At 45.3% G+C, this 22,214-nt stretch overlaps 1 protein-coding gene across 4 annotated transcripts in view; it reads right to left on the bottom strand.

Annotated features, from left to right (window-relative positions):
• The window catches only part of nAChRalpha4 (nicotinic acetylcholine receptor alpha4), a 449,450-nt gene that overhangs the window by 265,883 nt on the left and 161,353 nt on the right, over positions 1–22,214 (bottom strand). For 3 of the 4 annotated variants that reach the window (XR_011604420.1, XM_070996859.1, XM_070996861.1), the window contains one exon: positions 2,977–3,094. The exons of the other annotated variant lie outside the window; for it this stretch is intronic. Coding sequence is in view for 2 of the 3 variants with exons in the window: in XM_070996859.1 (XP_070852960.1) it covers positions 2,977–3,094 (118 nt within the window). In the remaining variant the exon portion in view is untranslated. The remainder of the gene's footprint in view (positions 1–2,976; positions 3,095–22,214) is intronic. 4 annotated transcript variants of the gene reach the window in all.

Here is a 22,214-nt window from a genome sequence, read left to right as displayed (position 1 = left end):
ACCAACAAAACCACCCATTTCTAAAAAACCCGTTAACCCACCTTGGTCGGATGTATCCAATTTGATAGATACAACTCTGCGTAAACTACCGAAAGCCACCACTCCGCAACTAGTCTACCAGCAAAAGTTTCTCGAATTCAAAAACAAATACCCGACCAGCACATTCATCTACACCGATGGTTCCAAAATTTCAGGCGCGACATCCTTTAGTGTAGTATCCGACGACATAAGCCAACAGCACTTACTACCATACTATAGCTCCATCTTCTCTGCCGAAATCATTGCTATCTACAATGCAGTCCTTTTAGCTCAACACTCACCAAACTCCTCAGTAATCTGTTCCGACTCCCTGTCGGCGTTAAATGCTATAGCAAATCCCTCCAATAATTCCTTCTACCCAGCCACAATCAGACAAATTCTGTTAAAAAACGTTAACAAAATAACCATTAAATGGATCCCTGGTCACTGCGGCATACAAGGCAACGAAGTTGCTGATGAAAACGCCAAAAACGCCTTTGCATTGCCCCTGACATTCTACGACAACCTGAACATATCAGATATCCTAAAACAAATTAAAAAACACTATAAAGAACTACAGACTTCTCTTTTTAACCAAACAAATACATATTACAAATCAAACAATACAGATCAAAACAATATATACAATTATGGTCGACTCCAAGCCGACCTATTCATCCCCCGTCATACCTTCACAAAAATTGTACGTCTTCGGTTAGGACACACTAACTTAACCCACAGCTACCTTTTTACTCGCCCTCCCACAAGACCTTATTTCGTTGTTGCATAGGGGGCAAGACCCTATGCAACAACGAAATAAGAACTCCTCAACACATCCTAACAGAATGTTCCTATCTCGATTCCATAAGATCGTCTCTCTTCACTTCCACAAACCCCTTACAATCCATATTCATCCCCAGCGCGCCACAAATAAAAAAAATTATAAAATTCCTTAGCTATAATAATATAATTAATGAAATTTAATAAGCTTGTGAAGTTATAGATAAATGTTGTTATGAAATTTATATTGAATTTTGTTAACTAGTTTTTAAGCTTAAGGCCACGTAGCTATTGCTTAACTTAAAGTCGCCTGTAAATTTTACATTATAGTCGAACTTTTTATAATAGTAATAATAATTTCATTTTACATTCCCTAAGCCGAGAGATGGGACGAATTCACGAGAGCCCTACACTCTCGCCCTACACTCTCCAACAAACTTCAAAAAATAAACCCGCAAAGTGCGCAAACAAATACTTGCAATGATTTTCTATTTGATTCTAGGTTATTTGAATGTGGTGGACTTAATAAAGATATCGTATAATAACCGTAATTCAGCTAAAAGGACCAAATCGAGATGAAGATATACAGGCAGTAAAGCGAGATTACAATGCGCCACCTACCAGCGGTCTCAAGATATGGTTATGTGGACGGCTATTAGTTTTAGGAGTTTATGGCCGTTAGAGCGGGCGTGGCGAACTTCTTTTTAAGGTTTAAGCCTAGTACTCAGATCGGCTAAGAGTTTCACTAGTCGAAAAATCTTATTCTTTGTAGTGTGACCGAAGTGTTCAAAGTTCACCAGCAATGCATGTAGCAGGTCTTACTGTCAAGCAGCTGGGTTTGTTGCCAAACGGTAAACAAATCAATTCTTCTCGTCCCACGGATGCTTCGCCTCTTTCCCGCTTCACCGCAGTACAGCTCCGAGATCGGGGTTGATCCGCTGACGCTGCAGGAAGTCGCCCAGCATCCTGGCAGTGACTGGCTTTGGCTTCTCCAACTCTTCCTTAGCGGGTGCCCTTTTGTCCTCCTCCCTATAGAAGCCAGCGGGTCCTCCAGCTCCGCTTAAGCTGCCAAGTAGCTGGTGGTGGTGGTGTCCGTAGTCCTAATGGAGAGGTCGTCGGAGATCGTGGTGGTTCTGCTAAAAAGATCTTTGCCCCTTTTGTGGAATTGCTTCCTGTCGGTGAAATCCCACAATAAAGGGCATAAGCTTGGATTTGGCGTCTTATTTTATCTTCACTGACCTCCTTCATTCGATTTCGGGGTTTTCCTTCCATTTTTGATTTGTAGATTCCACATCGCCTTTGCACGAACACCTCCCAAGATTAAATTTCTTATTCTTTGGTCCGCGGCTAACGGCGTTCATCGAAAATTTAATCGCGAAATCAGGTATTTTTTCTGGTATTTCCTTAGCTTATCTGAGTACCGCGCTTAAAAACAGACCCGACGAAAAGCATTAGCTGCGTATTTGCCTCTCGCTCACTCCTATAGCTAGCTTACGGTTTTCGTCGATCTGAGTACTAGGCTTAAAGTTAAACATTTTTTGTTAGCATGAAAACTGTAAAATACAGTTGTGGGTGTCAGAGGGGGCGTGACATATTCACGTAACAAACTTGCGGTGCGTACAAAGCTACGGAATCTAAATTTGAAATCCCGATTCTTTGTTTTTTTTTTTTGGGCAATCGATAGATATTGATGAGAACAATAAATTTCAGTTAAATATTTTTTTAATCTAGAATTTAAATAGTAAGACGCACACTTTTGGGCATCTTGTGGGAGTGGCACCCTGACGAACTAATTATCGCTGCGCAGGAATCTCCAGAATCTGCACGCAAATTAGTTGATATGTATTGCTCTCGTGAGTACCTATCGACTGACCCAAAAAATGTTGCCGAGTCCTTTTAGGACGCGTCTTCTAATCTCGAAAAAAGTTGCTTAGCTGAGGCACTCGACTACAGCGCTCTTCCTTGGATTGGTATGATGTTGAACGTGAAACCAACAGTTATCAAACAAAAAGGGTATGATATATATAATGGAAATAGTGCCAAATAGGATTTTTGTAGGCACCCTTTAATCCGGAAACTGCTTCCCTCTGCGGTTCATCATTTCCATAGGTCGTGTGAGCCCCGAGATATTATTGATTTGTCTGTAATAAAGGTAGCAGTAAGCTTATATACTTTCCTTTGTGATAAATTTTCCTTTGTCTGACTATGATTGTATCCTGAAGACACAAGTCGATCAATATTGGTCGCAGAGTAATAAGGATAAAAACAAGCGTGTGTGTCCTTTAAAAGTAATTTACTGAAAAAACATACAATTTATATTATTATGGTTTGTATTTAGTAGAGTAAAAATATGTTTCATGAAAAGAATGTAACAAGTATTAGAATACGTTTCCGACCCTAACATTGATATATATTATTGATCAGGATCACTAGCCGAGTCGATCTATCTCTATCCGTCTGTTTGTGGGAACACAGTTATTTTGGAAACTTAAAGAGCTACAGAGTTGAGACTTGACATTCTGAATCCCAATATTCTGTTTCAGCGCAAAGTGCCTCTCCCTCTCTAAAGTCCACAAGAACAACTGTTATATAACGGAAAAACAATATTTTGTTTTGTTTATACACAAAACTTTTTTTTGGTTAAATCTACTAATTATAATAGTTTTGAACTAATTGTTCCGATTTTAACTATTTTCGGCGTGCCGATAAATATGGACAAGAAGAATAAGACAAAAGCTTATTTTAATATTAAATCTTTGAAAATGTGGGTGCCACAGTTTTGTGTTCTGAAACACACATACGCCTCGTAAGAATCTTTAGAATTTACATGCCTCATCCATAAGCTTTCTAGTTTTTTTAGCTTCCGAGATATTAGCGTTTATACGGACATTTTTGGGCGGTTTCTGGGCATTAGAGTGGGCCACCCTGCTGAAAAACACTTGCGCTGCCCAAAAATCTCTTAAGTCTAAATGATTAAATCCTATGCCATTCAGCTTTTATAGTTCCCAAGAAATCAGTGTTCATACGGACGATCTTGTACTGATGGTGAGCCTTACAGTGGACGCTAGAATGTTGGAATTAATAATGCAGATTCTTGGGCTTCCTGTACAGCGCAAGTTTGTTTCATGGGAGTGCCGCGGCCACTCTAACAAACGCCCATAACGCTAACATTTTTCTACTACCCACATTTTTGAAAATTTTGCAAATTGTAAATGCGATTTGGTTCTGATTATCAATACCCTACTCAGCGCAATTTTGTTTCAGTAGGGTGCCACGCCCACTCTAACGCCCACAATCGACCACAACACTAAAACCTGTAATTTTTACTTAAAGGCTTACTGTTGGTTGCCAGTTTAACTTTGAGCATTGGGTTAGGAATCTGTTTATTAAATTCATGGCAGCTTTAACTTCAAAGCCCTCCATCACCATCGTCGAGTTGTTTGGTCAAGGATCGATCATTTTTTTCGTCGTTGACCTGAGTTTTTTTAATTTATGTGGCCCTTTTTATGGACCTTACATAAAATTTGCGTATGCCAGTTGTTTTTTTTACCAGTTCGGTCGGTGGTCCTACTTGCTTGTCCCTAGGTGTCTGAGCAGTATCTTCTTCGCCCATTCAACACCCACAAAATTCAAAAAATCGTAAGTATGAACGCGGATATCTCGCAAACTATCAAAGATAGAGAATTGGGATTTCAGATCTAGATTCCGTAGCCTTTTACGCAGCGCAAGTTTGTTACGCGAATATGCGACGGCTACTCTGCCGCCCACGATTGATCCAAAAAAAAGCCCACTCTAACGCCCATAACGCTTTAATCAGTCTACCTCCCACATATCCATATATTGAGATCGCGGGTAGGGGGCGCATGTCAATTTCGCTTTGCTGCTTGCATATTTCCATTTCTCTTTGGTCCCTTTAGCTGAGTAACAGGTGTCTGATAGTCGAAGTACTCGACTATAGCGTTCTTCCTTGTTTTCCTTCTATTTGTATTTATCGATCAAATCCAGTTTTAATGCTCCAATAGCACTACCATTAATATTGTCGCAGTGGGTTGCCAGACCGGAGTCTGAGAATCTTCTGTGGTTGTTGTTGTGATTGTCGCAGTTCTTGGAGTGGGTCTATTTGAAAAATGTGTCTGAAATAGGGGCACAATAAGGAGGAACCTCATTTTATGGCTAGGCGGGTGAAAATTATTTATGAAAATGATGAAAAGCTTTCGATTTCACTTCAGTGCTTTAAATGCAAACCCAAAGAAAAAGTGCACTTTATCTATTTTGCAAGAGTTACACAACCATTTCCGCAAGATATTGATATGTCACTATTGATATGTCAGTCAAAAACAGATATGTTCTTGTGGCAGGGATCCATAAGGGATTGAGCGTATAAGTTGGTCTAAAAGAAATGATACACATAGTTCTAGGATTGTAAAAGATTTCTGTTTCAGTGGAGTCAGCGTTGTTTTCGCAGCCACCGAAATGGAGCCATCGTCATTTGTAAATCTGCTCTATACCACAGCAGTGTACGCGTTGCTTGAAGCATCCGAAAATCCGTGAACCTCGATGTTGTCTGCGTCGTTGGCAACGAAGCCTGTTAATTGTAATTTTTGAAGAATGTCTAGATCTGCTCTTCACTTCGGCCAGTTGTCCGCAAGATTAGATAGGAGGGGTTCATCCCAATCTAAGTTCAAGAGCCAAAGTATTTGGAAAAGAATCGGTAACTGGATTATCAATCAAGAGATTCAAATATCCTCAAGATGTAGGACAAGACTTGTCTCTTTGTGTAGTCGAGGTACGCTAGAATGTCTTTCGCAGGATGCCAGTATAGTCCAAGAACTTTAACTAGGGACTATTGTGGGTCGGTATCATCCGTTTGTATGAATGAGGTAGATTTGCGCAATCGCGTCGGATGGATCCTCTCTTAAAACTTTTTTTCTGTTAGTTTCTGGGCCTTTCGATTACCCGTGTTTGGCGGAAAATGTATACGATGTCCACTGAGAATGCGAATTTGTATATTCGAAAGCGAGTGTATCTGCCAACTGCGGATCTGTAAGCACCTCGAGAGTCGATGCGTCGTTATGTTGCCGTTCCATTGACGATATGATTCTGCTAGCACTTGGGCATATATAATTAAAAGATTCCCAATAGCCTGTGTATTCGGTTGGACAAGATAAAGGAAGTAATTATTTCCTTCGCATTGTCTGCATTTGTATGTTGACTTGCACCTGTTGACCAGGTCGCAAGCAGTCGTACCACAATGATTTCTCTTTCACGAACGATCGCCTCTGCACCCCAGACACATCCATGAGTGTGTTCTGTAGTACTACATTTCGTGCAGCCACTTCACTGTAAGAAATTTGACCAGTTTTTGTGGCATTAACTTATAACTTAAACGACGCAACATTAAAAAGTTGTTTTTTCTGAGCTTGATATATTCAATTTTAAAGGAATTAAAATTAATTAATTAAACTAAACAAGTTTTTTTATTGTTTTAAAGAATATTGGCGATTTCTTTTTCCAATTTTTTAACTGAAATCTTAATTTTATGTACATTACCTTAAAAATTCTTAAAAATTATACTCAACTCCTTTAAAGCGACCTTAGATATGTGATATTAGGTTGTAACATATTTACTTGTTTATATAATGCTAACAAGTAATTCTTAACTAAATGCTAACAATGGGCATGAGCTATAGCAGCTATAGGACTTCAGCTCTTCAGTATCATTTAATTTTTTTTTCTTTGGACTATTTGAATCAAGCTTATTTTGTTCATGGTTAGATATTTACAATGTTTTATTTTTATGCTTGATTCTAATATACATTTATTATTATTTTATTTTGTTCTTTATTATGATTAATTTTTATTTTATTACAACTATTTTTTATAAATAATTTTTGATTTGATCAGGAAGTTTGAGATGATGTTGAAGTTGTCGATTGCGGGGTTAGCTATAGATAGGATGGGATCTGGGTTGTGAAAGGATTGAGAACGTTGTGTGGAGAGGGAGGGGCAAGAACGGGCACAAATTGTTTTTAGAAGTGCCAAGGTAGTGGGCATTGGTTAGGATTGTGTGTCCTAGTCTGAGTCTGTTTATTATTATTTCTTGCCTTCTGCTCAAAGGAAAGTTTTTATGGGGGGAATCGGACGTGGATAATTTAGCAATTTGTTGGTACCAGTTAGATTTTGAACTAAGAATGTTAGTTAGTTTATCCTTTAGTCCTTTTTTAAGAAGTGAGTAATGTCGTTGGAGTTGTTGTTGGCAGTGAGGGTTAATGGAAATTTAGAGTCCAGTTAAGCTGCCTCGTCTGCGTTTTCATTACCTTCGAGTCCTATGTGGCTAGGTACCCAGACCAGAGAGATTTTTGGGAAGTGTTTGGTGACTATGTTTCTGACTGAGGTGGCATATTGCGAATGGTTGTTATGGTTGGTGATCGAGGAGATGGAGGAGAAGGAGTCTGTGCATATAACATGTCTGCCTGGCATCCTTACACATATTCTTATGGCTTCCTGAATTGCTATTATCATCACTCGAAAGAACTGAGAAATAGAGAGAGAGAGGCAGGAGACCCAGTTTGATTGTATCTTTTCTGTAGGTTGTTAACCCTCCAGATTTGGAGCCGTCGGTATAGACGAAGTTATGGTTGGGATACGAGGATTTGATGGCGCGAAAGAGTTGATGAAAAATGGTTGGTGGTGTTGTATTTTTATTGTATTTAGATAGGGTGGTGTTGGTTGCCTTCATAATGCTATCCATATTAAATGTTTTGCATTTATTTTTTTTTAAGGGTGTGTCATTGGATTTTAAAAAGTCTCGCTTGTGTTAGAAGGTTGTTTATTGGCGTGGAACGGAATGCTCTAAGACCTCCACTTATTGCTGAATCAAGGGAAGTTTTAATTCTGTTTAATTGTGATTTGGATGCGTGTCCATAAATTGGAAGGCAGTAGTCTATCTTGGGAATGAGGAGTGATTTTATGACTTGGATGAGAGCAGCGGTGTTGGTAATGTATTTGTGGGACGAAAGGTGTTTAACTATCCCCAATGGCTTGGAAAGATCGGATTTTAACTTGGATATGTGTAGGTTCCATTTGTATCTGTTATTGATTGTGAATCCTAGTATTTTGAGGGTGTCGGTGGTTGGTATAGTGGTGTCTCCTGTTAGTATCTTAGCGTTGCATTTGTGTTTCCGGCATATATGAAGTATCTGGCATTTGTTTTCGGAAAGGACTAAGCCTGAGTGAGTGTACCACTCGTTGATTTGGTTAAAGGTGTCTGTTAAGCTCGTTGTGGGGTTTTTGTGTTTGTTGTGTTTAATAATGTAATGAAAGTCGTCTGCGTAAGCGCAGAACTTAATTTCTATGGGGAGAGATGATATTTGTAAGGGAGTTGTATGCTAAAAGGAATAGGATAACAGAAATTGGTGAGCCTTGCGGGATCCCATCGTTGCGGGGGAAGGTATTGGAGAGATTGGTGTCGGTTTTGACTATAACTTTTCCATTTGTCATGATGTTTATCACATAGGAGCACTTATTTTCCAAACTTGTAGTTTGCTGTATGACTGTATGCATGCCAATTTTGTCGAAGGCCTTAGTGAAATCGAGTGAAATAATTGTAAGGTGTTTCTTGAGGGCAATGGTTCTGAAGGCTAGGTGGTCTACATAAAGTAGACTGTCTAGTACAGGTTTTCTCCTTAAGCCGATTAGGCTGTTGTGAATGAGATCGTTGTTTAGAACGAAGCACCACAACCTTTTTGCAATTATTTTGTCGAGGATTTTGGCTAGGCATAAGTTCAGAGAGATGGGTCTGTAAGATTTTATGTAAGTTTGGGGTTTTTGTGGTTTTAAGATGGGTGGGACCAGGCTGAGCTTAAATAATTGGGGGATATGTGAGGAGAGTATTTTATTGTAAAGGTAAATAATTCTGTGTTTAAAAGTGGTGGGCAAGTTCTTAATCATGCAGGTCGTGACCTGGAGTTCTACCTTTCAGTGTGCTAAGTTCTGAGGAGAATTCTATGAAAGTAATATCCTTTTCGATTTCTATTGCCGTTTTGGTAGGGATGTAGCTTGGGGTTGCATTAAGGACTTCTTTGTTGAGACGGAAAGTTGCGGAGAAGTTGTGATCGACGGCTTCTTCTGACCAGGTTTGACCAAAAGAATTATAGATTTCTAGTGGGTCTATTGTGGGAGTAGGGATGTTTAGGCAGTGGATGTATTTTTGCTGGTATAGCCCACATAGTCTTTTGATGTTTACCCATGTTTTATTTGGGTTTGAGTATGGATTGATGTCGGAGGTAAATTGTTGTATACTGTTTTTTTAACTTCTCTGATGGATCTTTTGATTTTTGCATTTGGTTTTTTATACTCCATAATGTTAAGTGTGTTAAATTCTCTATTGAGTTTATTCCAATTTTTTTATTTTGTTTTTTTTTTTTGAGGTGAACGGTGCGGGGTTGGGTAAAGGTGGAGTTTTGGGGAATGGATAGGTGAGCACTTATAATAAGTATTTTTTTGATAATAGCCGCTTCTTGGTTGACATTTAAGCTATGGATGCTTTCCGTAATTCTCGTGATTATTTCATAGAATTGGTTCCAATCGGCATCTTTTAGTTTAAAAGAGGATTTTGCGGTAAAGGTTTTGACAGTTTGGTTGCGGAATATTGAGATTAATATGGGAAAGTCATGGAGGTCGTTTGGAGAGTTGTCCTTAGTAATATGTAATTAGAACGGTCAATGTAGATGGCTAAAGTCATGCCTCTTATGTTGGATTTTGTTGAGCCCCAATAAGGGTGCCAGCTGTTGAAGTCACCCAACACTAGGGTTTGGTCGTTCGGCGAATCAAGATCAATTGCCAAGTGATTTGCGTTAAAGAGTTTGGAGGGGGAGATATAGGCTGAAATAATGTTAAATTTGGATTTGGACTGTGTGGAAACTCCGACCACGTCAAAGCCTAAGCTAACGGAGATTTCGTTCTGAGGTATGGAATTGTGAATTACCAGGGCGGTGCCTCCAAAACTATTGTGGTTATTTTTGCTGGTGTAGAGGGTGTAGTTTATAGGGGTAGGAATTGAGCAAAAGTTTGTAATGTGTGTTTCTTGAAGGGCAAAATTTTTCGGGGGGTTTAGGATCTATATAATTGTTTCTGTAACCATGTTTAATTTTAAGCATTAAGTTTTAAAGTTAAATTATGTTTTAAAAATAGGTTACCGTTTTTCTAACTTATTTTCTAAATTGACTTTAGTTTGATTATTTTGGTCAGTTGATTATGAGGTTGGTGTTGGTGGTTTAGTGGGGAGGTTGAACTTGTTTTTTATTTGGGATCTGAGCTTACGGTCTGTTTCAGGGATGTGTCTTCTATTTTGGTTGCGATTAGCAGAGTCAGTTATAGACACATCTTCCGATGTATAGGCCAATTATTGTGGTTTATTTGGGTGAGCGTGGAGGTCGTCATAGTTCGTGATTTTCCTATTTGGCTGTGTTTGAGTGTTATTTGAGGTTGACGGGGTGATGTTTGTTGATTGTGTTGATGTTGTAGGTTTAGGTTGTTGTTGAAGGGGCTTAGAGTATGTTGTTGGTTTATGTGTGTGGCGTTGATCGTAAATACTTAGTGCGGTTTTGAAGTCGACACTTTCAATTTTTTTATGGCTACGATTTCTTTCTTCTTGATGAATGTTGGGCATTCTTTGTCGAGTGGGGAGTGATTGTCTTGTATGTTGGCGTTGTGCTTACAGTTTGATCAGGACTTTGGATTGGTACAATTTTCGTCGAAGTGAAGTTTATACCCCAAGAAGTTATGTTAGAATTCTAGTTAGGTTATATCGAAAATTCGGACTTAAAAGTTTTTGTTGGGCCAAACCGTAATACACATGATTACTTGCTTAACAAATATTTTACGTAAAGCAACAGAGAACGCTATATTCGATGCCACCGACTATCAAATACCCGTTACTCAGCTAAAGAGAGTGCAAGAGGGATGGAGATATGCTTACTTGTGACTAGCGCCACATAGCACCACCTGGCACCACTTAGCGCCCCCTAGCCCATAACACCAAATACCCCCAATAGCCGGTGTCGTACTAGTAAAAACAGCTGATTTGCTGCATGTGGTGTGCAATCTCAAATGAATTTGCAATATATTGATTTTGATTTGGCTATAACATTTTTAAGAAATGGACCCATTTCAAACACCAAAAAAAACTCCTATTTAAATTTTTACAAAATATTTAAAAAAATGGTCGCTGGACGGGGTTTGGTGTTGTGCTCGATTGTGGGCGTTAGACTGGCAGAGGCACCTTACTAAAACAAACTTGTGCTGCGCAGGAACCCCAAGAATCTGCGTGCTTAGATCTTAGCGTTTATACGAACAGACGAACATGGCTAGATCGACTCAACTAGTGATCCTGATCCTGATTGCAACTCCATCTTAAAATATAAAATTTATAAATCAAAAATCGACAGACAGACAGACACAGAGAGACAGACACAGACAGACATACACAGACAGACAGACACAGACAGACACAGACAGACACAGACAGACACAGACAGACACAGACAGACACAGACAGACACAGACAGACACAGACAGACACAGACAGACACAGACAGACACAGACAGACACAGACAGACACAGACAGACACAGACAGACACAGACAGACACAGACAGACACAGACAGACACAGACAGACACAGACAGACACAGACAGACACAGACAGACACAGACAGACACAGACAGACACAGACAGACACAGACAGACACAGACAGACACAGACAGACACAGACAGACACAGACAGACACAGACAGACACAGACAGACACAGACAGACACAGACAGACACAGACAGACACAGACAGACACAGACAGACACAGACAGACACAGACAGACACAGACAGACACAGACAGACACAGACAGACACAGACAGACACAGACAGACACAGACAGACACAGACAGACACAGACAGACACAGACAGACACAGACAGACACAGACAGACACAGACAGACACAGACAGACACAGACAGACACAGACAGACACAGACAGACACAGACAGACACAGACAGACACAGACAGACAAAGACAGAAACAGACAGACACAGACAGACACAGACAGACACAAAAAGACACAAAAAGACACAGACAGACACAAAAAGACACAGACAGACACAAAAAGACACAAACACACACAGACAGATATGCATACTGCGAACAGACACTTCATCTCTCACCCAGTTAAGTTGACCTGAACATCGTTCGCCAATAAATCGAGTTTTTGGTAAGCCGTGTTAGATACCTAAAAGTGCGTTTGATTAGTGCGGAACACCTCAGGTTGCAGGTACGTACCACAGACGCGACAGGAAGGTTCTACCCAGCCAACAAACCACAGTGCAACGCTTGCAAAGGGTGGCCAAGTCTGGTGGGCAGAAGAGGGGATCCTCACTCTCCCGCACCCACAAACTAACGCTCCACTCCAGAGCGCCACATACATTTGGTGCTGCTCACAGCTTCCACAAGCCGCACACGCGCGGTTTTCCGGCACAAAAAAACAACATCGATCAGCTGATCGCAGTGCTGGACAGCGCCGCTTCTAACAGCGAGCTTAACAGTAAGTTTTCCCCGCTGAGCTCTACAGCGGCTAAGCGGGAGCTTCTACGAAGTCGGTTGCCCGGGAAATTAAAACTAAAATAAAACAGACAAATCCCAAATCCAACCTAACCACCTCCGCCACTGCCTACAGGGGTAGATGAGCAAAAAGCCAAATTACCGGCCAATTTCCAACCCCACCGCGGTAGCGGCGCCAGCTCAAACGGGCAGTAACCGGGGGAAATCTTGGCTCACCGAGGGACCTCCGACTAGTGCAGGCGATGGAAATGGAGATATCGTTCGGACATGACGAGACCCAGGCTCTTGCACTTGCCAGGGCAGAAGAAGAGCTGCTAAAAAAGTTTTAGATGATGAAACAGAAAGTGCAGCGGTCGCCATCGGGGATGGAGCAGACTCCCGATGCCCACCCAGTGTCAGCGCCTCCCAAAGTGACCGGGCCTGTGTTCAACTTCGGCAGTAACGAGGATGAGCAAGCCACCCCGAAGAGAAGTCTGGAACCAACCAGCCCTAAAGAGGCGAGCCTTGGAGCCCACAAGAAGCAGCGGGTGCAGAAAAACGCCGCAGCTCTCACGGACACAAAGAGCAACAACAAGAAGGTTGTCCGCCATGTCACACAGGCCACGATCGACTCATTGCATGCAATGAAGAAGCTAAAAAGCGAGATCAGTGCGACGCTGGATGAATCCCGAGCCAGGGGCCCGACCGCCAGCGCAACCCAGCAGACAACACCATCGCTTTTTGCCACACTGCAAGAAGGCAGGGTCCCGCCGGGAAACCCGCCTTGGCAGCAGGTGAGTCGCAAAAAGCGAAGACCACGTGAGCCGCACCGCGAAGCGCAGGAAGCAGCGCTCTGACGCTATCCTAATCAAATGCAGCGAAGGAACGTACGCAGACATGCTCAAGCTGGTCAAAACCGAGCCTACCCTTCAGGGGCTCAAGGACAGCCAATGGGAGTCTGCTACTCAAGATGCAGAAACCCTCAGACCCAGCCACGCAGAAACTGCATACAGCCATCAAGTCCGCCTTCAGCGGCAAAGCCGAAGTGGCTATGCTGGAGGACACGGTGCAAGTGGAAATCCGCGACTTAGACGAGATGACCACCTGCGAGGAGTTATTACAGGCAGTTTTCGCTGAGGAGGAGTGCGACATCCCGGCGGGCGCTGCACCTAGGATGCGAAAGGCGTATGGCGGGACCCAAACGGCAACGGTCCACCTCAGACCTGAGCATGCGCAGCGGATCCTCGACAAGGGCAAAATCAGGGTTGGATGGATCGTCACCGCATACGACAGAAAATGGAGCCCAGGCGATGCTACAAATGCATGGGACTAGGCCACATGTCTGCCAGATGCCCAGCGTCAGAGGCAATAGCCAAAAACACGCAGCAATCCTGCTTCCTTGTGGCAAGGATGGCCACAAGTATAAAACTTGTACCCATGCCAAACCAAAATGCATCATATGCACAAGAAGCGGAAAATCTGGAGGAGAGGCCGGACACTCGACCCTAAGCAAGGCGTGCCTGAGTACCGGAAAGCAATGCACGATACACAGAATGGTTAAGGTCATACAGCTCAACCTAAACCACTGCAGAGAGGCGCAGGACCTGCTAGCACAGACGGTCATCGAGCAGCAGGCTGAGGTGGCAATACTCAGTGATCCCTACAAGGACAGGCATGAAGGCGTATGGCAACATAGCTCGGATGGCAGAGAAGGCAATATGGAGCTGCGGGCAGCCCCCTGGACACCTATCGCAAAGGGCTTCCAGAACGCGGTTCACCAGAGCGAAGATCAACGGTATAACATTCTTCAGCTGCTACATAGCCCCGAGCGTACACATTAGCAAGTTCAGAACAATAATGCTGGAGATCGCTGACGACGCACGCGGTAGGTCCCCTATCCTCATCGCAGGTGATTTCAACGCATGGTCCACAACATGGGGCAGCGCTAGTACGACGCAGCGGGGAACCATCCTCCTTGAGGCAGTGGCTTCGTTAAACGTATGCCTACTCAATGAAGGTAATAGACCAACCTTCAGCAAGTCAGGTCGGGAGTCAATCATCGACCTGACCTTCGCTAGCCCTGAACTGGCACGCAACTGTGTATGGAGGGTGTCAGACATATACACCCACAGCGACCACGCCCTGATCATCACCCAGACAAGCCCCAGACTGACCGCCCCAAGCAGCCGCCAAACGACATACAAAGCGCATACCCTGAACACAGTGTCCCTCCTAGCACACATGGAAGGCGTCTGCGTTACAGAAGACGCTAACACATGCGCGAGGAACATAGCCGAGAGAGTGAAGGAGGCGTGCGACGCATCTATGGAGAAGCCCACGAAAGGTGGTAACGGGCGAAGACCAGTACCATGGTGGAATGACGAAATAGGGAGCGCGAGGAGAGACTGCCTAGCGGCCCGGCGCAGGTGTCAGAGAAGCAGAGGACGCGGAAGCCAGGAGCTAAGGGAAACAACCTACAGAGCTAAGAGAAAGGTGCTGAAGAACGCGATTAAAGTTAGCAAGGCCAGATGCTTCCAGGAGCTGTGCGAAGCGGCAGAGCCATTCGGGTCAGCATACAGGATGGTCATGGGTAAGCTCAACAGACAGCCGACCCCTACCGGCCACGTACAGCTTGGCCAAATAGTGTCCACCCTGTTCCCCACCCAGCCGCCCCTTACCTGGCAAGCTACCGGGGAAGGCGATACTGTTCTCACCAGCGAAGCCGAAGTCCTGGCTGCGCTAACGAAAACCAAAGTCGAAAAAGCCCCTGGCCCCGACGGCATTCCCAATGCTGCACTGCACACATTGGTGGCAAACTTCCCTGGTATATTCAAGGAGATGTACAACATGTGTCTCACCCAACGAACCTTCCCCATAGGTTGGAAGCGACAAAGGTTGGTGCTTATCCCAAAACCGGGCAAGTTGAACGACGACGCATCCTCGTACAGACCCCTATGTATGCTGAATACAACGGGGAAAATATTCGAGCGCATAATCTGCACCCACCTCGAAAAAGAACTCGACCAACTCAGAGCTTTATCGGACCACCAGTTTGGCTTCCGGAGAAAAAGAAGCACTATTGACGCGATCCAAACGGTTACCCAACTGGCTGCTAACGCAATCGAAGGAGATAGGTGGCCAGGTGGCTCAAAAGAGTACTGCCTCGTCTGCACCCTGGACGTCAAGAATGCCTTCAACTCTGCCAACTGGAACCTTGTCCTGCAGGCACTTCAGCGCATGGGAATCTCGAACTACCTGATCGAGCTCGTAGCGGACTACTTCAAGGACAGAGTGCTCACATATTCCTCTGATGCCGGAGAGCACGAGTACCTGGTGACAGGAGGAGTACCTCAAGGCTCAGTCCTGGGCCCGATACTGTGGAACGTCATGTACGACGGGATCCTAAGGCAGGTACTACCCGAAGGATGCACAGTTGTGGGATTTGCGGACGACATAGCGCTGGTAACGGTAGCGAAAACCCTCGATGAGATCACGGATAGATGCAGCCTCTCGATAGACACCCTTATGTGCTGGCTCACAGACAACGGGTTAGCAGTCGCCGAGCACAAAACGGAGGCAGTGCTCATAAGCAGCAGGAAGACTGTGGAGAAGGCCACAATACGAGTCGGATCAACTCTAATAGAAACAAGCGCCTCAATCAAGTATCTTGGAGTACTGATCGACCACAGGTTATCGTTTAAGACGCACCTATCGTATGCCGCAGCCAAAGCATCCAGATCGACTGCAGCCATCTCAAGGATGATGGCCAATACTCGAGGACCAAAGCAGCACAGCAGAAGGATTATAGCGACAGTGGTGACATCTATCATAATGTACGCCGCGCCCATATGGGCCGAGGCTATGAAGACCGCATCATACAGCCGCCAGTGCAAAGCTGTCTACAGACGCTGCGCACTGCGCATCACAAGCAGCTTCTGCACGGTATCTGAGGAAGCCGCGCTAGTGGTAGCCGGTACTATACCGATAGACCTGCTGGCGGCAGAACGAAGAACTGGGAGCAGAGGAAGCAGGACCCAACGCGGTAACACGATCGAGGCATGGCAAATGAGGTGGAACAATGCGACCACAGGGCGGTGGACGCACAGGCTAATTCCCAGTCTAACACCCTGGCTGCAGAGACGACACGGACAGGTAGACTTCTACCTCACGCAGATGATCTCCGGGCACGGATGCTTTAAGGAATACCTGCATAGGTTTAAGCACGAGCCAAACCCCTACTGCGACCTCTGCGGCACAGGAAGCATCGAAGAAGCGGAGCACGCGCTATTCATCTGCCCCCTATACGATAGGAACCGAGCCGAAGCTGAAACGACAACCGTATGTAACCTGACAGCGGACAACGTGATCAGCTGCATGCTGGAAGATCAAAGCAAGTGGGACGCGATAGCCAACATGGCCGCTGGCATCCTGAAGGATCTTAGGCGTCGAGAACGGAGTCGACGCATGGAGTTATAAGGACGAGCGGCAACCTGACCGCCATCCGTCCCGCGAAGTATAGCTTTGCGGCAGTCCCGCGGGATCGGAACTTTTTCTACCTCTTCTCTTCTTCTACCACTTATATTCTTGTATATATTTAAGCTTATTTAATAAAAAAAAAAAAACACAGACAGACACAGACAGACACAGACAGACACAGACAGACACAGACAGACACAGACAGACACAGACAGACACAGACAGACACAGACAGACACAGACAGACACAGACAGACACAGACGGACACAGACAGACACAGACAGGCACAGACAGACACAGACAAATAGAGAATTGTGAAAGCAGAGAGTGCGGACGCGTTCTAAAATCGCTCCGTTTATTTCTTAAAGTTTTCAGCATAAAGCCAGAAGTGCAGTCGGACATCCGGCGTGGAGCACTTTGGACACGCACCTGGATATCAGCTGGTGGACGGGAGGCCGTTGACGACATCCAGGAGTAGCTTGGGAACCTATCCCCAACAGGTTTGGCGGCCAGGCAGGGGCCGGTCGTTGGTGAGGGAGTGGAGGCATCTCTGCCTCTTTTACTTTCCACTCGTTGTTTGTTTAGCAGTTGCCAAATTTTTTCACACGCGCTTTCTATTTTCGCAAACACTAAATCAGTGTTGGAAAGCGCTTGCGCGACCAGCTGATCGTAGTGTGCGAAAGGTGCTGCGGGTGCTATAGCAGCAAGCTTTGGACAGGGTGCAGACCAAGTACATAAGTGCGTGCCTTTAAAATATTAGAAAATAAAACCGTAATCCTTATTACTAATTTGTAAAAATAGTAAGGTCCGATCGAAGAACAGCATGATACTGCGGGTAAAGGTCCAAGCTTCCTGCAGTACCACTGAACTCCCCGGGCGGGAAAATGGTGGGCAGGGGATCGAGGCACAACACCCTGGCGCTAGCCTAGGGGTTGGGTCAACCAATAGTGAAGGCACGCCGGCAAACAAAGGCTTGGCCGCGCCGGCTATTGCCGATGGCTTCCATACGCCTTTGTCCATTCTACCTGACTGGTCCAACTCGGGAGCTGACCCGTTTAAAAACAGCAGTGTAATAGCAAGATCGCCAGAAAAAAGGGTGGAGTGCAGTGGCAGGCAGCCTGGCACCCCCCCAGCAGGAGAAAAAAGCAGCCCAAAAGCTGCTGATGAAGAGCAGGGGGATATGCTGAAACAGCTGACTGGCCTGGGATCGAACGCCAGGGAACTGAAGAAGCTAATGGCAGGAAAGCGTTCCATTACAAACCCCATGAGGGATATAGTCGACGAAATTGACTATCTCCAGAGGGAAGTCCTGTCGGCTGTGCAATGCACAGTCGAAGAACAGGAAAAAACTAAGGAGATAGCTTAAAAAACCTGCGCAGAAGTGCTCGTGAGCGGCACCAGCAAGCGACCCAGGGGTCAACAAGATGGGATGACGTTAGGGGTACCAGCGAAAAAGGCGATGCATAAGGCACTGGCAAGTGATGCCAGTCAATGTGTAAATAAAGGGAAACATGCTGGGACAGTGAGCACCAGCAAGCCCCAAAAACCTGGGAAGAAGCAGGAGGAGTGGACACAGGTGAAGCAAAAGGCTAGGAAGCCCAAGGTGCGACCGTCACGGAACGACGCGGTCCTATGCCGACATTCTTAAAAACGTTAAGGCTGAACCGCAGCCTAAGGAGCTAGAACAAGCAGTGCAGGCCGTTAGGCGCACAGCTAAGGGGGACCTCCTAGTCATTCTAAACAAGGTCTCTGACCCTCAAACCGTAGAGCTTCAGACCACAATGAAGGCTGTCCTGGGCAACAATATTGACGTCAGACCGCTGACTCAGACAATGCTGATCGAGGTAAAAGACATCGATGAGACCACCGACAAAGCGGACATCCTATGTGCGGTTCAATCACAGTTCGATGTGGAACTGCTAGAATCCGCGGTGGTAAATCTAAGGGTGGCATACGGAGGCACCCAAACCGCCACACTAAGAGTTATGCCCGACATAGGGAGACGACTCTTGGAGAAGGGCAAAATTAGGCTGGGATGGACCTGGTGTAGAGTCCGCCCAAAGCTAACACCTTAAAAGTGTTTTAAATGTATGGAGTTTAACCATATAGCAGGGAATTGCAGGGTCCAGGAGGACTGCTCAAAATGATGCTACAACTGTGGCGCAAAGGAGCACCAAGTCAGAGGCTGCAAAGCAAAGTCCTGCTGCATCTATGCAAAGAAAGATTGCGATCACCCAACAATGAGTGGGAAATGCCCGTACTTCAGGAGGGCTATGCAAGGGCTTAGGGGTAAATGAAGTTCCTTCAGATTAACCTAAACCATTGCGAGGTTGCCCAATCGTTGCTGGAGCAAAATATCATCGAGAAAAACGTAGACATGACACTCATAAGCAAGCAATACAGGAATAACAATTCCGGAGAATGGGTAACAAATAATAGCGAAAAATCGGCAATATGGAGCTGCGGTAATCCAAGGCGACAGATTAGCAAGAAAAAATGCCGAAATTGCGTCGCTAGGGCCCATGTGAATAGTATAGCTTTCTATAGCTGTTACCTGCCGCCAAGCCTTAGCCTTTCTCAGGCAATATCTGCGCTCGAAAAGATTGCAGAAGACCCGCCGTAATTGCCGGGGACCTTAATGCCTGGGCTACGGAGTGGGGCTCCCTCCGAGCCAACGCGTGGGGAAAGGCGCTACTTGAGAGATTCGCCGCACTTGACCTTGTGCTGCTGAACTCTGGAACAAAACCGACTTTTTCATTCGCTGGATTTGCCTCGGGCTCCAGCTAGGAGGTTAGTGACACCTACACGGGTAGTGACCATGCAGAAATAATCTGCACGATAAATTCTAGAAATGGCCCACCACGAGTTCCTAAGACCGTGCCAGGGTACAAAATAGAAACGCTAGACGTGGAGATGGTACAGATGTTCTTCGAGGACCTCTCCACAAGCGGCTCAGCTGAAGAAAGGGCAAACCACATCGCAGAATACACCAAGGTAGCCTGTGATGCATCTATGCAGAGAAGGGGGAAAACCCCATCAAGAAGAACACCTGCATACTGGTGGAACCAATCCATTGCGGAAGCCAGGAAAGACTGCCACAGGGCAAGACGCGCATACAAACGCTCAAGAGGAAGGCCCGAATTTGAGGCACTTCAAATATATTTCAGGGAAAAAAGACGAGTCCTGGAAAAAACTATAAAAAAGAGCAAACGCAGGTGCTTTAACAACATATGCAAAGAAATAGACTCCAGCCCATGGGGCTTCGCATATAAACTCATCACAAAACGGCTGCGGGTATGTAGTCGGCCATCACCGCCGTGCCCAGTCAACCTAAAAAGGATAGTGGAAACACTATTCCCAGAGCAAGAGGGTATGGCGCGAGCCTCACTGATCGTGAACAGGGCGAGCATAAAGCTCACAAGTGCAGAAGAAGTCTTCCAGGTATTGAAGACAATACTGGACGACAAGGCACCGGGACCAGATAGAATCCCGAATAAAGTTCTCAAAATTGCCAAAAGAGCAAATACTAAAGAGTAAGTTGACATGTATAATGCATTCCTAACGAAAGGTGTTTCCTAGCCGCTGGAAAACACAGCGGCTGGTACTCATACTAAAGGGTACTCATAGCCCGCGGAGGAACCTTCTTCGTATAGGCATGCTGAACACGGTGGGTAAAATTCTCGAAAGAACAATCCACTCCCGGCTAGAAGGTGCCCTTGTCGAAGCCAACGGCTTCTCAGAGATGCAGTATGGTTTTCGGAAGGGCCTATCCACCATCGACGCCGTCGGTAAACTGTGTGAAATCGCAGATAAAGCCATTGAGGAAAAGGTATTTGTACGGCACTAAGAAGTACTGCATAGCGGCAACGTTGGATGTAAAAAACGCTTTCAACTCCGCTAGCTGGCACCACTCACTAAATGCACTGAGCAACCTAAATGAACCAGAGAGTAATAGCGAGCTACTTTGAAGGCCGCCTGCTCCTGTATGAAATTGATTCCGGGCAATCGACCCACAGGGTCACCGGGGGAGTTCCCCAAGGATCAGTCCTAGGCCCTTTGTTATGGAATGTCATATACGATGGGATCCTTAGGATCACGATACCCGAAGGGCACGACTCATTGGTTTCGCGGATGACGTGGCCATAGTAGTTACGGCAAAGAAACTCCCAGATGCGAAAGGAATCTGCAACGAAGCGGGGAAATGAGCCAGCACATGGCTCGACTCCAAGGGACTCGTCTTGGCAGCGCACAAGACTGAAGCAGTCCTGATAAGTAGCAGGCAGAAAGTGGAGGCGGCTATTATCAAAATTGGAGAAGCCACAATTACATCACGTCCAAGCCTAAAATACTTGGGCGTCATGATCGACCGCCGGCTTTCTTTCAAAGAACATCTAGCGTACGCTAGTGGCAAGGTAAGTAGGACCGCGGCCGCGATCTCGCGAATTATGGCGAACACTCGGGGACCAAGGCAACCAGGACGTAGATTACTGGTTAATGTTGTCACATCGACGCTGATGTACGCTGCTCCCATATGGGCATCCGCGCAGGCAGCACAGGGGTCGCAACTGCAGAATACCTACGGAAAAGGTGCAGAGAACTCACCATTGCTAAGTGGCAAGAGAGGTGGGTAAATAGTAGCAAAGGACGATGGACGTATAAGCTTATCCCAGAACTGCAGAGATGGCTGGGACGGAAGCATGGACATGTGGACTTTTACTTAACGCAACTGTTGACGGGACATGGATGCTTTAAATACTACCTGAATAGGTTCAAGCATGAACGTTATCCTCACTGCCCACTCTGCGAGTCGGATAACGAAGACGCAGAACACGTGTTATTTGTCTGTCCGAGACTCGAAACTGAACGAAGAGATCTGAGCATAAGGGCTGGGAGGACGCCAGCAGCCTAACCTACCTAACGGCAATACCGCCGGGGAAGCGGGAAGGGTTTGGTGCATTTAATGGGTAAGATTCCCAGACTTCGGCAAGCTAGCTCAGCTCCGAGTTGGCTTTCGATGCTTTAAACCACCACTAACACAAACAAAAAAAAAACAAACAGACACAGACAGACACAGACAGACACAGACAGACACAGACAGACACAGACAGACACAGACAGACACAGACAGACACAGACAGACACAGACAGACACAGACAGACACAGACAGACACAGACAGACACAGACAGACACAGACAGACACAGACAGACACAGACAGACACAGACAGACACAGACAGACACAGACAGACACAGACAGACACAGACAGACACAGACAGACACAGACAGACACAGACAGACACAGACAGACACAGACAGACACAGACAGACACAGACAGACACA

This window comes from Drosophila suzukii, chromosome 3 (assembly GCF_043229965.1).
Source record: "Drosophila suzukii chromosome 3, CBGP_Dsuzu_IsoJpt1.0, whole genome shotgun sequence".
Lineage (NCBI taxonomy): Eukaryota > Metazoa > Arthropoda > Insecta > Diptera > Drosophilidae > Drosophila > Drosophila suzukii.
Note: the sequence above shows the minus strand (reverse complement) of the source record. Positions and strands in the feature narration are given on the sequence as shown.